This window comes from Saccoglossus kowalevskii, chromosome 22, assembly GCF_978046115.1.
Source record: "Saccoglossus kowalevskii chromosome 22, keSacKowa6.1, whole genome shotgun sequence".
NCBI classification, from domain to species: domain Eukaryota; kingdom Metazoa; phylum Hemichordata; class Enteropneusta; family Harrimaniidae; genus Saccoglossus; species Saccoglossus kowalevskii.
This window is the reverse complement of record NC_140662.1, coordinates 73,518-94,251: the sequence shown is the minus strand read 5'-3', so window position 1 is coordinate 94,251 and position 20,734 is coordinate 73,518. Positions and strand designations below refer to the sequence as shown.

The 20,734-nt window shown below is 33.8% G+C and overlaps 1 protein-coding gene across 5 annotated transcripts in view; it reads right to left on the bottom strand.

The window, feature by feature from the left end:
- Positions 1–20,734, bottom strand: part of LOC100372961 (epidermal growth factor receptor-like) — a 160,979-nt gene that overhangs the window by 113,078 nt on the left and 27,167 nt on the right. The window contains exon 1 of one of the 5 annotated variants that reach the window (XM_078007210.2): positions 1,715–1,952. The exons of the other annotated variants lie outside the window; for them this stretch is intronic. Coding sequence (XP_077863336.2) covers positions 1,715–1,730 — 16 coding nt within the window. The 5' untranslated portion in view covers positions 1,731–1,952. Of the gene's footprint in view, positions 1–1,714; positions 1,953–20,734 lie in introns of those variants that run through there. 5 annotated transcript variants of the gene reach the window in all.

Sequence of the window (20,734 nt, the reverse complement as noted above, 5' to 3'; positions counted from 1 at the left end):
GATATACATGCATTCAGGGGCTTGCATGTAAATTATCAAATATACATCACCGGCTACAATCATCTAAATATGTTTTTTGGGAACCAGCATCCTTCTAAGACAATGAGTTTTGAGACAATATTAAATATGATATCCATTAATGGAATTTTCTACAAGGTTGCTGTGAGAGGCAACCGATTATCTGGAAAAGTAGTTTACAGGATCTTGCTTTCAAGCTAAGCCTATAATAAGCTGAATGAAATTTGAGAGGGTGATAACGAGCTATTACTATGCTCAACTCTTACTACCACCAAGCTACATGTATTGCTATTGCCACCAAACTGCGAATCTGATGGGACAGTCTGTAAAAGTAAATTGAATGATGCATGCTTTTTTTTTAAATGAAAAAACATATACATAAATAGTCATGATGTACAAGTACTTGTATTTACTATGTGCATTGCAAGGCCTGTTAACTGAAGCAGCCATAAAAGGTACACATAAGAAAAACTAAAATGATTTCCCTACTTTGCAGGGACTCCTGCAAACCAAAATATCAAAGTCACAGGTCCCTCTTCCATTCTTTAACAACAATGCATAAACAACTTATTTAAAATTTATATGATTTGTTAAAATTAATGTGGGACATTTACACCTACCTCTCAGTGACTTGAAGACACGTCTCCGTCTCTGGTGCGTTAACTGGACATTAAGAAATCCAAACAAAAGGATGAAGAAGCAAAACCTATGAGTCAACATACTGACTCCAACATGGTATCACCACTTCCACAAAATGAACATCAGATACTGCCCATAAAGCAAGAGACAGGTTTTCTTGTCATTAAAAGGTGACTAAACTGTTCCCTAAATGTAACTCGATAGCAGAAAATATTTAAGACCCTGTGATCAGTACGGATTGGCTGAATGCTGTGGTTACTTCTTTTACTATGGTTATCAGTTGTTGGTGTAAAGATTGTTCTCTGCTTGTTAGTGAGTGTTTACCTACTATATGCTACTGTGCCACCATATGCTAATTAAACAGACCCCAAAGACGACATCTGTTCTGAACTCAAACTTCGGGATCACAAACACACACAACACCTGAAAAAGGCCTAACGTTAAATAATTTACAAATGCAAATGCCACAAGCAGTAATAATGATCCATTGTTTTCTGATGTGCTCAAATTATTAAAAAATTCAGTTTGCATTGCACTGAATCTGTGTTTGCGCACAATATGCAATGATGCACGTCACGGCATGTCAACAAAATTGACGTCAATGGAGCACAGATACAACATATCAAATCAACAGCCAATAAGAAGCTGGTCGACAACTGGGAGAAAAAAAACATAAGAATCAAAATTTTGAGCTCTGTTCACCTTGGTGTATACACAGATATCTCTGATTGAATCACTGAATGCGAATACAGCAAAATGCTTATGCTTTCCATACATAGATATCTGTCACCACAAGATGCCCACTAAAACTGGCATAGTTCCAACAATTAAACAATAGCTTTATTATAAACTTTATCGATAGTTAAAAAACAAGTATGATAAGTCGTATAGTGAGCATTACCAAGCTTACATAACAGCCTATTTCAATGAAGGATGAGAAGTCCAGTTTGACACACCTCATTAAATTTCACACAAAAAATTGAATCCAGCATTCAGCGCAAAACACACATACCAATTTTGACGATTACTACATACAATGAAATAAAACACGACTTACTAGTCAACTGGTCCATTTCACGTCAGTTCAGCAAATGTGATTGTCCGCACAGATTGTACTGACTGGCCAAATGTGATCCTCTCCTCTGATTGTAATTTTACTCTGAGTAATCGTAAAAATGTATAATATTTAACATACTTCAAGTATCAAAAATGCATGTATACGTATGCAAAAGTCAAACAAACTCAGTTTGAAGCAGTGACGCAACAGAGCAACTACAACTGCCTCCCCGAGACTCTGCACTAAAAAGTTTATGCAAATTTGATCACTCCTAACAATAAGGTGCCCTCACACTGGAACCTCCCACTTTTTTAGTGGAATCCAGCAGCTTTGAATAAACAATGAAACTTGAGCCAAAAAAGTCCAGTAGTGGTGCCATCCTGGTATGACCTCTAAATAGAAGAAAGACCGGTCTCTCCTTGCCTGCCCCTACTGTTTACCAATAAGACCCACCACTGTCAACTTACAACTACATAAAACATGTTGGCGTCATTACTATACCACACTCACTGTACTTTAAACTCAAAAAATCATTGCTACTTCAATAAGTAACTTATTGTTATAAAAGATTATTTATAATGTAGACAATTCACACAAACCTTTGCACCCATCTTGTAGATAATATTCCTTAGATACATACATGTATACAATCAGGCTAATATTGAAGATTAATTTAATGCAATAAACCAGTTTGACAGAGATTTAGGATTAACTTCCCTCTGTGATTATAAACCTCAACATTTCCTATCACAGACATAACATGTAATACTCCAGGGTGAAAATCTACAACAGGAGATCAAAACGCACTACTCACCAATAAAACATTATTAATGAAGTGCACCAAATGAAAAATTTCATAGATGAAATAATAATTTGACAGAGGGCATGCTATTTCTAAATCACTCTGTTAAAGATCTAGGCACCACAACAATATAGGATGGATAACTGGATTTTAAAAAGAGAAAACATTTCTGGAGATGCACACTAACAATTTAAATGCTGTATCTACACACAATGTATGACATTTTTTTCTTTAATTGTCCAAATTATTTTTCTTTAACCTGTTTGCTACAGCTTTTTAAAATTATCTTAACTCAACCCCACTTTTCAAACACAGTTGGTCTGTTCCTAAAATGTCCAATTCAATGTGTACATACTGTATGTCAACATTGAGACCACAAACTTGACAATTAAGAAAAATACATTAAAAGGTATATACCAGGAGTACAATGCCATGATTTTCAATAAACTGAACAGTCTTGAATTTGTTAATAGATTTCTTTTGAAGGTGGCAAACCATGAAAACGATTGTGACAGGCTTAAGTCAAATGTATAAATATAGACTCAAAAGCCTTCAAAAATCAAATGTGAGTCAATAAAGTCACCTGGCTCATAACCAACATACTCCTTGTTACCAAGGAATACAATAATGCAAGGGGTTTAGAAATCATTTACAATATAGTCCGTGATTGGATATCAGTGATCAGCACGTAATGGTATAACCAATTGGAGAACGGCTTACATTTTTTGTAGAAGCTACTAAACCACAACAATGAGTTTTTTCTAATATCTCAGACTACATAAATATACCATAATAAGAAGTATGATTCCTACACAGAACATGCCATTATGTTGGAGACAAGATAAGACTGACTTTCCTCCAGGTTAGGGTTTGACATCCAATCGCCCTCAGTGTATTGAAGAATGGAAAAACGTTTCCATGACAATAAGAACTATCAGTGAAAAACACTTTCTCTGAGATATCATTAACTCATTAAAAAAAATTAATATTGAACACAGATTTTAGTTATCATGAATTCACTGGTTCACAGTGGGTAAACATGTCTTAGCAAATGCAACCATGCCATTAATTACCTTGGCTCCTACAAAACAAAGTCTGAATTTCACTAATTTCACTTAACAAATTGTTACGCTCATCCCTATGGTGCCAATCATACCAACCTTACAAATTTAAGGCTCATCCCTTATGGTACAGACCATTACTATTTATTTGTTGTTTTTCTGTGTTCACAAATAACATAATTACGCAATGGAATGACACAATGTCTACTTTCATCTGAAGAGAAATTATAAAGAGTGTAAAGTAGTGAGATTCACAGAGAAAATGCGATCATTTCAGACAAAACATCACAGCTTACAATTGTGGCTGCTCCAAGCAAAGGAAATGATGCCAAGCATGACCTCAGGAAGTGTATTCAACAGGAGGTGACCTTTAACTTGACAGGGGTCAGAGGCTGACACCTAATCACCAATGCTACAATTCATCAACATTTGTTTTGTCACTTAGAAAGAATTATTATCTGTGTTTGGACTACAACACCACAATAGTTACTTTATTTTTTATGAAACAAGTAAATTGGGTAGACACAAGTGATTTATTTTTGGCATAAACTTTTCGCAAACCAATGAAAGAAATATTATTTTTAATTTTATGCCAATTTTCAAAGTGCAAAAGGTCACCTGTGGTTAGTTACTAGAGTGAATGACTGACTGTGCAGTTTAGTAGGATTGATAGTATGGCAAGCCAGCATTAACATCATATGAAAATTCGTGCTTACAACTCTTTCTAAGGGATTTGGATTATAACACGATCTAAATCCAACGTTAAGCCTATAAACGTTCCATTGTTTTTAGTGCCAAACCCCTTTGTTAAGTACAACAACAAATATTTCGTTGGTGTTTGTGAGCTCTTGTGTGATTGGTCAATGCATGGACAGCTCTTCCACTTCTGTGTTTTACTCCCTATCAATTTGGGCCCTGTTTAACTCTAAGGTTACGTCCAAACGCCACCCTGGAGATCTGTGTTGAAAAAAATAAACCTTTGTTGTTGAGGTGTATGCAAGACGATGAACAACTTATGTTTTTTAACATAACTTCACCTATTAACAATTCACCCCTAGACGTGATAATTTCATTTCAATAGTAAAAATCCGTCCTATTTGTACCCACAAGCCACACCCAGACCATTCATCAAAACGAGTGGTCTGGGGTATACTTGTACTCTGACCCATGCCGAGGACTGTTTGTAATGCTATATGATAAAACAGATATCATGTGAAACCAAATGAAAATCATTCTAAAATAACGTACTTATACCCAATCTTCAGCAGAACGAAGCCGTTAAAAATTGCAAAACAAGTCTGTTTCGATCGATTATCGGTTAAGCAGCATACAATTTTTGTTCTGTTTTGGCTCATTTAAAAAATACAAATGGTGTCAATATTCAAAAATGCATTTTGTGTCTCTGGCGTGCTTCAGAATGATAGATCGTGGCCAATCGTATTTTTTACAAAGGACCTGAATGTACAGCACGAATTTCACCCAACTTCCTGCTCGCTTCTGCTTTTCAATAATTTTTTTTTTCACTCGCTTTTGCATGGCGTTTATATATGCGACCGGAATCATTTGCTTACAATGAAACTAAGTTGAATTTTATTTGCATTTCATAACTATTCAACGAATTTATGCATGACCGGGTTGCGCAACTGCGATCGTTTGCTACTACGCATTGCAGTTAGTTGGTTTTCGTTTAGATTTGAAACTTCGCTTAGAATATACTTTCGTTACCAATAAAATAAAAACAAATGTATTTGAAAGATGACACTGGGTGACATTGTAATGAAATTTCAGGCAGTCTAATTTTTAAATCAGCAAGAATTATTAATTATTTTTAATTCTGCAATGATTTCTTTCGCCCAACTGCCGGCGTTGAAAGTCGCGTGGATGGATTTTTTAATGAAAATAGAAGTACCCAAAAAATATTTGTTGATTATTTTTTAAAATTTTGAACCCTAAATAATAGATGGTTTAATTCACAGCAGAATCCGGTACTAGTAAACGCGGGGAGGGAGTCCAGAGAGGGAACAGCCAGCATCCCTTTTACAGGGTAAACAACAGGATTTGTTTCGTTCTCACATGCAATATTAGGTTTTGGGGGCTTCTGAGTTCAAAAAAGATGACTAAATCAGCCAAAAAGCAAGCGTTCAGAGACATACCTATGCAGAAGTTGGTATGCCAGTACTTAATCCATTTTTAACACCTTGGCTACTATATTGACATTGGCTGTTTATTTCATGGATTTGGCACTTGAGGTGGCTGATAAGCCGCATCAAAAACGTGCACAAATCGGCCATTCTGTGCACGTTTTAGACATGGATTAAAAACAGTTATAAGCACAAATTTTCATACGATTTATATAATTAATCTATCAGACAATCATGTCTTGAATACTCATCAATTTCATATAACCTTGTACAATATAAGTAAGAGTTATTAATAAATCATGAACTTTGTTAACCTGTAAGGTCCTTTCTTGACATTCCACTAGATGATTGGTTCTCATGGGAAGCACCAGTTCAACAGACATGATAAAACAAAATTAGTATGTTGGAATGTCATGGTAAATGAGAAAAACACCTTGAGTCACAAAAGAACATATATTTCGATCAATAAAAAAAAAGTACAAGACACTTGAAATGAGTGTGTGCTGAAAGCACTAAGCTTGGGATGTTGATCTTCATTAAATCACCTCATCTCACATAAAGTATTCTTATGTGCCAAATCTAAGCTTCATTTTTTGAAGGCTTGCATTAAGTTCCCTGTTAAGCCTGGAGGTATTGCAGACACAACATACAAGAAGGACAGGAGACGACACCAAGTACACAAGAGATGACACCACACGCACAAGAGACAACACCATTCACACAAGAGACAACACCATTCACACAAGAGACAACACCAGGCATACAAGAGACAACACCAGGCATACAAGAGACAACACCAGGCATACAAGAGACAACACGCATACAAGTGACAACATCACGCACATAAGAAACGACACCATGCATACAAGAGACAACACCAGACATACAAGAGACAACACCATGCACACAAGAGACAACACCATGCATACAAGAGACAACACCATGCATACAAGAGACAACATCATGCACACAAGAGACAACATCACGCACACAAGAGACAACACCATGCACACAAGAGACAACACCATGCATACAAGAGACAACACCGTGCACCCAAAAGACAACACCATGCACACAAGAGACAACACCACACACACACAAGAAACGACACCATGCATACAAGAGACAACACCATGCATACTAGACAATACCACGCACACAAGAGACAACACCATGCACACAAGAGACAACACCATGCATACTAGACAACACCACACACACGAGAGACAACACCATGCACACAAAAGACAACACCATGCACACAAGAGACAACACCATGCACACAAAAGACAACACCATGCACACTAGAGACAACACCACACACACGAGTGACAACACCATGCACACAAGAGACAACACCATGCATACAAGAGACAACACCGTGCACCCAAAAGACAACACCATGCACACAAGAGACAACACCACACACACACAAGAAACGACACCATGCATACAAGAGACAACACCAGACATACAAGAGACAACATCATGCACACAAGAGACAATACCACGTACACAAGAGACAACACCATGCATACAAGAGACAACATCACGCACATAAGAAACGACACCATGCATACAAGAGACAACATCACGCACACAAGAGACAACACCATGTACACAAGAGACAACACCATGCATACAAGAGACAATACCACGTACACAAGAGACAACACCATGCATACAAGAGACAACATCACGCACACAAGAGACAACATCACACACACAAGAATTGACACCATGCATACAGGAGACAACATCATAGTAGGATCTATTGATTATAACAATGTTCACACATACCACAGTAGGATCTATTGATTATAGCAATGTTCACACATACCACAGTAGGATCTATTGATTATAACATTTTTCACACATACCACAGTAGGCTCTATTGATTATAACATTGTGCACACATACCATAGTAGGATCTATTGATTATAACAATGTGCACACATACCATAGTAGGATCTATTGATTATAACATTGTTCACACATACCACAGTAGGATCTATTGATTATAACATTGTTCACACATACCATAATAGGATCTATTGATTATAACATTGTGCACACATACCATAGTAGGATCTATTGATTATAACAATGTGCACACATACCATAGTAGGATCTATTGATTATAACATTGTTCACACATACCACAGTAGGATCTATTGATCATAACATTGTTCACACATACCATAGTAGGATCTATTGATCATAACAATGTTCACACATACCATAGTAGGATCTATTGATCATAACATTGTTCACACATACCATAGTAGGATCTATTGATCATAACATTGTTCACACATACCATAGTAGGATCTATTGATCATAACAATGTTCACACATACCATAGTAGGATCTATTGATCATAACAATGTTCACACATACCATAGTAGGATCTATTGATCATAACAATGTTCACACATACCATAGTATGATCTATTGATTATAACATTGTTCACACATACCATAGTAGGATCTATTGATCATAACAATGTTCACACATACCATCGTAGGATCTATTGATCATAACATTGTTCTACATACCATAGTAGGATTTATTGATCATAACATTGTTCACACATACCATAGTAGGATCTATTGATCATAACATTGTTCACACATATCATAGTAGGATCTATTGATCATAACAATGTTCACACACACCATAGTAGAATCTATTGATTATAACATTGTTCACACATACCACAGCAGGATCTATTGATTATAACATTGTTCACACACACCATAGTAGGATCTATTGATCATATCATTGTTCACACATACCATAGTAGGATATATTGATCATAACATTGTTCACACATACCATAGTAGGATCTATTGATTATAACATTGTTCACACATACCATAGCAGGGTCTATTGATTATAACATTGTTCGCACATACCATAGTAGGATCTATTGATCATAACAATGTTCACACATACCATAGTAGGATCTATTGATCATAACATTTTTCACACATACCATAGTAGGATCTATTGATCATACCATTGTTCACACATACCATAGTAGGATCTATTGATCATAACAATGTTCACACATACCATAGTAGGATCTATTGATCATAACAATGTTCACACATACCACAGTAGGATCTATTGATTATAACATTGTTCACACATACCATAGTAGGATCTATTGATCATAACAATGTGCACACATACCATAGTAGGATCTATTGTTCATAACATTGTTCACACATACCATAGTAGGATCTATTGATTATAACATTGTTCACACATACCATAGTAGGATCTATTGATTATAACATTGTTCACACATACCATAGTAGGATCTATTGATTATAACATTGTTCACACATACCATAGTAGGATCTATTCATCATAACAATGTTCACACATACCACAGTAGGATCTATTGATTATAACATTGTTCACATATATCATAGTAGGATCTATTGATCATAACATTGTTCACACATACCATAGTAGTATCTATTGATCATAACATTGTTCACACATACCATAGTAGAATCTATTGATCATAACATTGTTCACACATACCATAGTAGGATCTATTAATCATAACAATGTTCACACATACCACAGTAGGATCTATTGATTATAACATTGTTCACACATACCATAGTAGGATCTATTGATCATAACAATGTGCACACATACCACAGTAGGATCTATTGATCATAACATTGTTCACACATACCATAGTAGGATCTATTGATCATAACATTGTTCACACATACCATAGTAGAATCTATTGATCATAACAATGTTCACACATACCACAGTAGGATCTATTGATCATAACAATGTTCACACATACCATAGTAGGATCTATTGATTATAACATTGTTCACACATACCATAGTAGGATCTATTGATCATAACAATGTCCACACATACCATAGTAGGATCTATTGATTATAACATTGTTCACACATACCATAGTAGGACCTATTGATTATAACATTGTTCACACATACCACAGTAGGATCTATTGATCATAACATTGTTCACACATACCATAGTAGGATCTATTGATCATAACATTGTTCACACATACCATAGTAGGATCTATTGATTATAACATTGTTCACACATACCATAGTAGGATCTATTGATTATAACATTGTTCACACATACCACAGTAGGATCTATTGATCATAACATTGTTCACACATACCATAGTAGGATCTATTGATTATAACATTGTTCACACATACCATAGTAGGATCTATTGATCATAACAATGTCCACACATACCATAGTAGGATCTATTGATTATAACATTGTTCACACATACCATAGTAGGACCTATTGATTATAACATTGTTCTACATACCATAGTAGGATCTATTGATCATAACATTGTTCACACATACCATAGTAGGATCTATTGATCATAACATTGTTCACACATACCATAGTAGGATCTATTGATCATAACAATGTTCACACACACCATAGTAGAATCTATTGATTATAACATTGTTCACACATACCACAGCAGGATCTATTGATTATAACATTGTTCACACACACCATAGTAGGATCTATTGATCATATCATTGTTCACACATACCATAGTAGGATATATTGATCATAACATTGTTCACACATACCATAGTAGGATCTATTGATTATAACATTGTTCACACATACCATAGCAGGGTCTATTGATTATAACATTGTTCGCACATACCATAGTAGGATCTATTGATCATAACAATGTTCACACATACCATAGTAGGATCTATTGATCATAACATTTTTCACACATACCATAGTAGGATCTATTGATCATACCATTGTTCACACATACCATAGTAGGATCTATTGATCATAACAATGTTCACACATACCATAGTAGGATCTATTGATCATAACAATGTTCACACATACCACAGTAGGATCTATTGATTATAACATTGTTCACACATACCATAGTAGGATCTATTGATCATAACAATGTGCACACATACCATAGTAGGATCTATTGTTCATAACATTGTTCACACATACCATAGTAGGATCTATTGATTATAACATTGTTCACACATACCATAGTAGGATCTATTGATTATAACATTGTTCACACATACCATAGTAGGATCTATTGATTATAACATTGTTCACACATACCATAGTAGGATCTATTCATCATAACAATGTTCACACATACCACAGTAGGATCTATTGATTATAACATTGTTCACATATACCATAGTAGGATCTATTGATCATAACATTGTTCACACATACCATAGTAGTATCTATTGATTATAACATTGTTCACACATACCATAGTAGAATCTATTGATCATAACAATGTGCACACATACCACAGTAGGATCTATTGATCATAACATTGTTCACACATACCATAGTAGGATCTATTGATCATAACATTGTTCACACATACCATAGTAGAATCTATTGATCATAACAATGTTCACACATACCACAGTAGGATCTATTGATCATAACAATGTTCACACATACCATAGTAGGATCTATTGATTATAACATTGTTCACACATACCATAGTAGGATCTATTGATCATAACAATGTCCACACATACCATAGTAGGATCTATTGATTATAACATTGTTCACACATACCATAGTAGGACCTATTGATTATAACATTGTTCACACATACCACAGTAGGATCTATTGATCATAACATTGTTCACACATACCATAGTAGGATCTATTGATCATAACATTGTTCACACATACCATAGTAGGATCTATTGATTATAACATTGTTCACACATACCATAGTAGGATCTATTGATTATAACATTGTTCACACATACCACAGTAGGATCTATTGATCATAACATTGTTCACACATACCATAGTAGGATCTATTGATTATAACATTGTTCACACATACCATAGTAGGATCTATTGATCATAACAATGTCCACACATACCATAGTAGGATCTATTGATTATAACATTGTTCACACATACCATAGTAGGACCTATTGATTATAACATTGTTCACACATACCACAGTAGGATCTATTGATCATAACATTGTTCACACATACCATAGTAGGATCTATTGATCATAACATTGTTCACACATACCATAGTAGGATCTATTGATTATAACATTGTTCACACATACCATAGTAGGATCTATTGATTATAACATTGTTCACACATACCACAGTAGGATCTATTGATCATAACATTGTTCACACATACCACAGTAGGATCTATTGATCACAACATTGTTCACACATACCATAGTAGGATCTATTGATCATAACATTGTTCACACATACCATAGTAGAATCTATTGATCATAACATTTTTCACACATACCATAGTAGGATCTATTGATCATAACAATGTTCACACATACCACAGTAGGATCTATTGATTATAACATTGTTCACACATACCATAGTAGGATCTATTGATCATAACAATGTGCACACATACCACAGTAGGATCTATTGATCATAACATTGTTCACACATACCATAGTAGGATCTATTGATTATAACATTGTTCACACATACCATAGTAGGATCTATTGATCATAACAATGTTCACACATACCACAGTAGGATCTATTGATCATAACAATGTTCACACATACCACAGTAGGATCTATTGATCATAACATACCACAGTAGGATCTATTGATCACAACATTGTTCACACATACCATAGTAGGATCTTTTGATCGTAACAATGTTCACACATACCATAGTAGGATCTATTGATCATAACATTTTTCACACATACCATAGTAGGATCTATTGATCATAACATTGTTCACACATACCATAGTAGGATCTATTGATCATAACAATGTTCACACATACCATAGTAGGATCTATTGATTATAACATTGTTCACACATACCATAGTAGGATCTATTGATCATAACAATGTTCACACATACCATAGTAGGATCTATTGATCATAACAATGTTCACACATACCATAGTAGGATCTATTGATCATAACAATGTTCACACATACCATAGTAGGATCTATTGATTATAATATTGTTCACACATACCATAGGATCTATTGATCATAACAATGTTCACATATACCATAGTAGGATCTATTGATTATAACATTGTTCACACATACCATAGTAGGATCTATTGATCATAACAATGTTCACACATACCATAGTAGGATCTATTAATTATAACATTGTTCACACATACCATAGTAGGATCTATTGATCATAACAATGTTCACACATACCATAGTAGCATCTATTGATGATAACATTGTTCACACATACCACAGTAGGATCTATTGATCATAACAGTGTTCACACATACCATAGTAGGATCTATTGATTATAACATTGTTCACACATACCATAGTAGGATCTATTGATCATAACATTGTTCACACATACCATAGTAGGATCTATTGATCATAACAATGTTCGCACATACCATAGTAGCATCTATTGATCATAACATTGTTCACACATACCATAGGATCTATTGATCATAACAATGTTCACACATACCATAGTAGGATCTATTGATTATAACATTGTTCACACATACCATAGTAGGATCTATTGATCAAAAAAATGTTCACACATACCATAGTAGGATCTATTGATTATAACAATGTTCACACATACCATAGTAGGATCTATTGATCATAACAATGTTCACACATACCATAGTAGGATCTATTGATCATAATGTTCACACATACCATAGTAGGATCTATGGATCATAACATTGTTCACACATACCATAGTAGGATCTATTGATTATAACATTGTTCACACATACCATAGTAGGATCTATTGATCATAACATTGTTCACACATACCATAGTAGGATCTATTGATTATAACATTGTTCACACATACCACAGTAGGATCTATTGATCATAACAATGTTCACACATACCATAGTAGGATCTATTGATCATAACATTGTTCACACATACCATAGTAGGATCTATTCATCATAACAATGTTCACACATACCACAGTAGGATCTATTGATTATAACATTGTTCACATATACCATAGTAGGATCTATTGATCATAACATTGTTCACACATACCATAGTAGTATCTATTGATCATAACATTGTTCACACATACCATAGTAGAATCTATTGATCATAACATTGTTCACACATACCATAGTAGGATCTATTAATCATAACAATGTTCACACATACCACAGTAGGATCTATTGATTATAACATTGTTCACACATACCATAGTAGGATCTATTGATCATAACAATGTGCACACATACCACAGTAGGATCTATTGATCATAACATTGTTCACACATACCATACTAGGATCTATTGATTATAACAATGTTCACACATACCATAGTAGGATCTATTGATCATTACAATGTTCACACATACCATAGTAGGATCTATTGATCATAACAATGTTCACACATACCATAGTAGGATCTATTGATCATAACATTGTTCACACATACCATAGTAGGATCTATTGATCATAACAATGTCCACACATACCATAGTAGGATCTATTGATTATAACATTGTTCACACATACCATAGTAGGATCTATTGATTATAACATTGTTCACACATACCATAGTAGGACCTATTGATTATAACATTGTTCACACATACCACAGTAGGATCTATTGATCATAACATTGTTCACACATACCATAGTAGGATCTATTGATCATAACATTGTTCACACATACCATAGTAGGATCTATTGATTATAACATTGTTCACACATACCATAGTAGGATCTATTGATTATAACATTGTTCACACATACCACAGTAGGATCTATTGATCATAACATTGTTCACACATACCACAGTAGGATCTATTGATCACAACATTGTTCACACATACCATAGTAGGATCTATTGATCATAACATTGTTCACACATACCATAGTAGAATCTATTGATCATAACATTTTTCACACATACCATAGTAGGATCTATTGATCATAACAATGTTCACACATACCACAGTAGGATCTATTGATTATAACATTGTTCACACATACCATAGTAGGATCTATTGATCATAACAATGTGCACACATACCACAGTAGGATCTATTGATCATAACATTGTTCACACATACCATAGTAGGATCTATTGATTATAACATTGTTCACACATACCATAGTAGGATCTATTGATCATAACAATGTTCACACATACCACAGTAGGATCTATTGATCATAACAATGTTCACACATACCACAGTAGGATCTATTGATCATAACATACCACAGTAGGATCTATTGATCACAACATTGTTCACACATACCATAGTAGGATCTTTTGATCGTAACAATGTTCACACATACCATAGTAGGATCTATTGATCATAACATTTTTCACACATACCATAGTAGGATCTATTGATCATAACATTGTTCACACATACCATAGTAGGATCTATTGATCATAACAATGTTCACACATACCATAGTAGGATCTATTGATTATAACATTGTTCACACATACCATAGTAGGATCTATTGATCATAACAATGTTCACACATACCATAGTAGGATCTATTGATCATAACAATGTTCACACATACCATAGTAGGATCTATTGATCATAACAATGTTCACACATACCATAGTAGGATCTATTGATTATAATATTGTTCACACATACCATAGGATCTATTGATCATAACAATGTTCACATATACCATAGTAGGATCTATTGATTATAACATTGTTCACACATACCATAGTAGGATCTATTGATCATAACAATGTTCACACATACCATAGTAGGATCTATTAATTATAACATTGTTCACACATACCATAGTAGGATCTATTGATCATAACAATGTTCACACATACCATAGTAGGATCTATTGATGATAACATTGTTCACACATACCACAGTAGGATCTATTGATCATAACAGTGTTCACACATACCATAGTAGGATCTATTGATTATAACATTGTTCACACATACCATAGTAGGATCTATTGATCATAACATTGTTCACACATACCATAGTAGGATCTATTGATCATAACAATGTTCGCACATACCATAGTAGGATCTATTGATCATAACATTGTTCACACATACCATAGTAGGATCTATTGATCATAACAATGTTCACACATACCATAGTAGGATCTATTGATTATAACATTGTTCACACATACCATAGTAGGATCTATTGATCAAAAAAATGTTCACACATACCATACTAGGATCTATTGATTATAACAATGTTCACACATACCATAGTAAGATCTATTGATCATTACAATGTTCACACATACCATAGTAGGATCTATTGATCATAAAAATGTTCACACATACCATAGTAGGATCTATTGATCATAATGTTCACACATACCATAGTAGGATCTATGGATCATAACATTGTTCACACATACCATAGTAGGATCTATTGATTATAACATTGTTCACACATACCATAGTAGGATCTATTGATCATAACATTGTTCACACATACCATAGTAGGATCTATTGATTATAACATTGTTCACACATACCATAGTAGGATCTATTTATTATAACATTGTTCACACATACCACAGTAGGATCTATTGATCATAACAATGTTCACACATACCATAGTAGGATCTATTGATCATAACATTGTGCACACATACCGTAGTAGGATCTATTGATCATAACAATGTTCACACATACCATAGTAGGATCTATTGATCATAACAATGTTCACACATACCATAATAGGATCTATTGATTATAACATTGTTCACACATACCATAGTAGGATCTATTGATCATAAAAATGTTCACACATACCATAGTAGGATCTATTGATCATAACATTGTTCACACATGCCGTAGTAGGATCTATTGATCATAACAATGTTCACACATACCATAGTAGGATCTATTGATCATAACAATGTTCACACATACCACAGTAGGATCTATTGATTATAACATTGTTCACATATACCATAGTAGGATCTATTGATCATAACATTGTTCACACATACCATAGTAGGATCTATTGATTATAACATTGTTCTACATACCATAGTAGGATCTATTGATCATAACATTGTTCACACATACCATAGTAGGATCTATTGATCATAACATTGTTCACACATACCATAGTAGAATCTATTGATCATAACATTGTTCACACATACCATAGTAGGATCTATTGATCATAACAATGTTCACACATACCACAGTAGGATCTATTGATTATAACATTGTTCACACATACCATAGTAGGATCTATTGATCATAACAATGTGCACACATACCACAGTAGGATCTATTGATCATAACATTGTTCACACATACCATAGTAGGATCTATTGATCATAACATTGTTCACACATACCATAGTAGGATCTATTGATCATAACAATGTCCACACATACCATAATAGGATCTATTGATTATAACATTGTTCACACATACCATAGTAGGATCTATTGATTATAACATTGTTCACACATACCATAGTAGGACCTATTGATTATAACATTGTTCACACATACCACAGTAGGATCTATTGATCATAACATTGTTCACACATACCATAGTAGGATCTATTGATCATAACATTGTTCACACATACCATAGTAGGATCTATTGATTATAACATTGTTCACACATACCATAGTAGGATCTATTGATTATAACATTGTTCACACATACCACAGTAGGATCTATTGATCATAACATTGTTCACACATACCACAGTAGGATCTATTGATCACAACATTGTTCACACATACCATAGTAGGATCTATTGATCATAACAATGTTCACACATACCATAGTAGGATCTATTGATCATAACATTTTTCACACATACCATAGTAGGATCTATTGATCATAACAATGTTCACACATACCATAGTAGGATCTATTGATCATAACAATGTTCACACATACCATAGTAGGATCTATTGATTATAATATTGTTCACACATACCATAGGATCTATTGATCATAACAATGTTCACATATACCATAGTAGGATCTATTGATTATAACATTGTTCACACATACCATAGTAGGATCTATTGATCATAACAATGTTCACACATACCATAGTAGGATCTATTAATTATAACATTGTTCACACATACCATAGTAGGATCTATTGATCATAACAATGTTCACACATACCATAGTAGCATCTATTGATGATAACATTGTTCACACATACCACAGTAGGATCTATTGATCATAACAGTGTTCACACATACCATAGTAGGATCTATTGATTATAACATTGTTCACACATACCATAGTAGGATCTATTGATCATAACATTGTTCACACATACCATAGTAGGATCTATTGATCATAACAATGTTCGCACATACCATAGTAGCATCTATTGATCATAACATTGTTCACACATACCATAGGATCTATTGATCATAACAATGTTCACACATACCATAGTAGGATCTATTGATTATAACATTGTTCACACATACCATAGTAGGATCTATTGATCAAAAAAATGTTCACACATACCATAGTAGGATCTATTGATTATAACAATGTTCACACATACCATAGTAGGATCTATTGATCATAACAATGTTCACACATACCATAGTAGGATCTATTGATCATAATGTTCACACATACCATAGTAGGATCTATGGATCATAACATTGTTCACACATACCATAGTAGGATCTATTGATTATAACATTGTTCACACATACCATAGTAGGATCTATTGATCATAACATTGTTCACACATACCATAGTAGGATCTATTGATTATAACATTGTTCACACATACCACAGTAGGATCTATTGATCATAACAATGTTCACACATACCATAGTAGGATCTATTGATCATAACATTGTTCACACATACCATAGTAGGATCTATTCATCATAACAATGTTCACACATACCACAGTAGGATCTATTGATTATAACATTGTTCACATATACCATAGTAGGATCTATTGATCATAACATTGTTCACACATACCATAGTAGTATCTATTGATCATAACATTGTTCACACATACCATAGTAGAATCTATTGATCATAACATTGTTCACACATACCATAGTAGGATCTATTAATCATAACAATGTTCACACATACCACAGTAGGATCTATTGACTATAACATTGTTCACACATACCATAGTAGGATCTATTGATCATAACAATGTGCACACATACCACAGTAGGATCTATTGATCATAACATTGTTCACACATACCATACTAGGATCTATTGATTATAACAATGTTCACACATACCATAGTAGGATCTATTGATCATTACAATGTTCACACATACCATAGTAGGATCTATTGATCATAACAATGTTCACACATACCATAGTAGGATCTATTGATCATAACATTGTTCACACATACCATAGTAGGATCTATTGATCATAACAATGTCCACACATACCATAGTAGGATCTATTGATTATAACATTGTTCACACATACCATAGTAGGATCTATTGATTATAACATTGTTCACACATACCATAGTAGGACCTATTGATTATAACATTGTTCACACATACCACAGTAGGATCTATTGATCATAACATTGTTCACACATACCATAGTAGGATCTATTGATCATAACATTGTTCACACATACCATAGTAGGATCTATTGATTATAACATTGTTCACACATACCATAGTAGGATCTATTGATTATAACATTGTTCACACATACCACAGTAGGATCTATTGATCATAACATTGTTCACACATACCACAGTAGGATCTATTGATCACAACATTGTTCACACATACCATAGTAGGATCTATTGATCATAACATTGTTCACACATACCATAGTAGAATCTATTGATCATAACATTTTTCACACATACCATAGTAGGATCTATTGATCATAACAATGTTCACACATACCACAGTAGGATCTATTGATTATAACATTGTTCACACATACCATAGTAGGATCTATTGATCATAACAATGTGCACACATACCACAGTAGGATCTATTGATCATAACATTGTTCACACATACCATAGTAGGATCTATTGATTATAACATTGTTCACACATACCATAGTAGGATCTATTGATCATAACAATGTTCACACATACCACAGTAGGATCTATTGATCATAACAATGTTCACACATACCACAGTAGGATCTATTGATCATAACATACCACAGTAGGATCTATTGATCACAACATTGTTCACACATACCATAGTAGGATCTTTTGATCGTAACAATGTTCACACATACCATAGTAGGATCTATTGATCATAACATTTTTCACACATACCATAGTAGGATCTATTGATCATAACATTGTTCACACATACCATAGTAGGATCTATTGATCATAACAATGTTCACACATACCATAGTAGGATCTATTGATTATAACATTGTTCACACATACCATAGTAGGATCTATTGATCATAACAATGTTCACACATACCATAGTAGGATCTATTGATCATAACAATGTTCACACATACCATAGTAGGATCTATTGATCATAACAATGTTCACACATACCATAGTAGGATCTATTGATTATAATATTGTTCACACATACCATAGGATCTATTGATCATAACAATGTTCACATATACCATAGTAGGATCTATTGATTATAACATTGTTCACACATACCATAGTAGGATCTATTGATCATAACAATGTTCACACATACCATAGTAGGATCTATTAATTATAACATTGTTCACACATACCATAGTAGGATCTATTGATCATAACAATGTTCACACATACCATAGTAGGATCTATTGATGATAACATTGTTCACACATACCACAGTAGGATCTATTGATCATAACAGTGTTCACACATACCATAGTAGGATCTATTGATTATAACATTGTTCACACATACCATAGTAGGATCTATTGATCATAACATTGTTCACACATACCATAGTAGGATCTATTGATCATAACAATGTTCGCACATA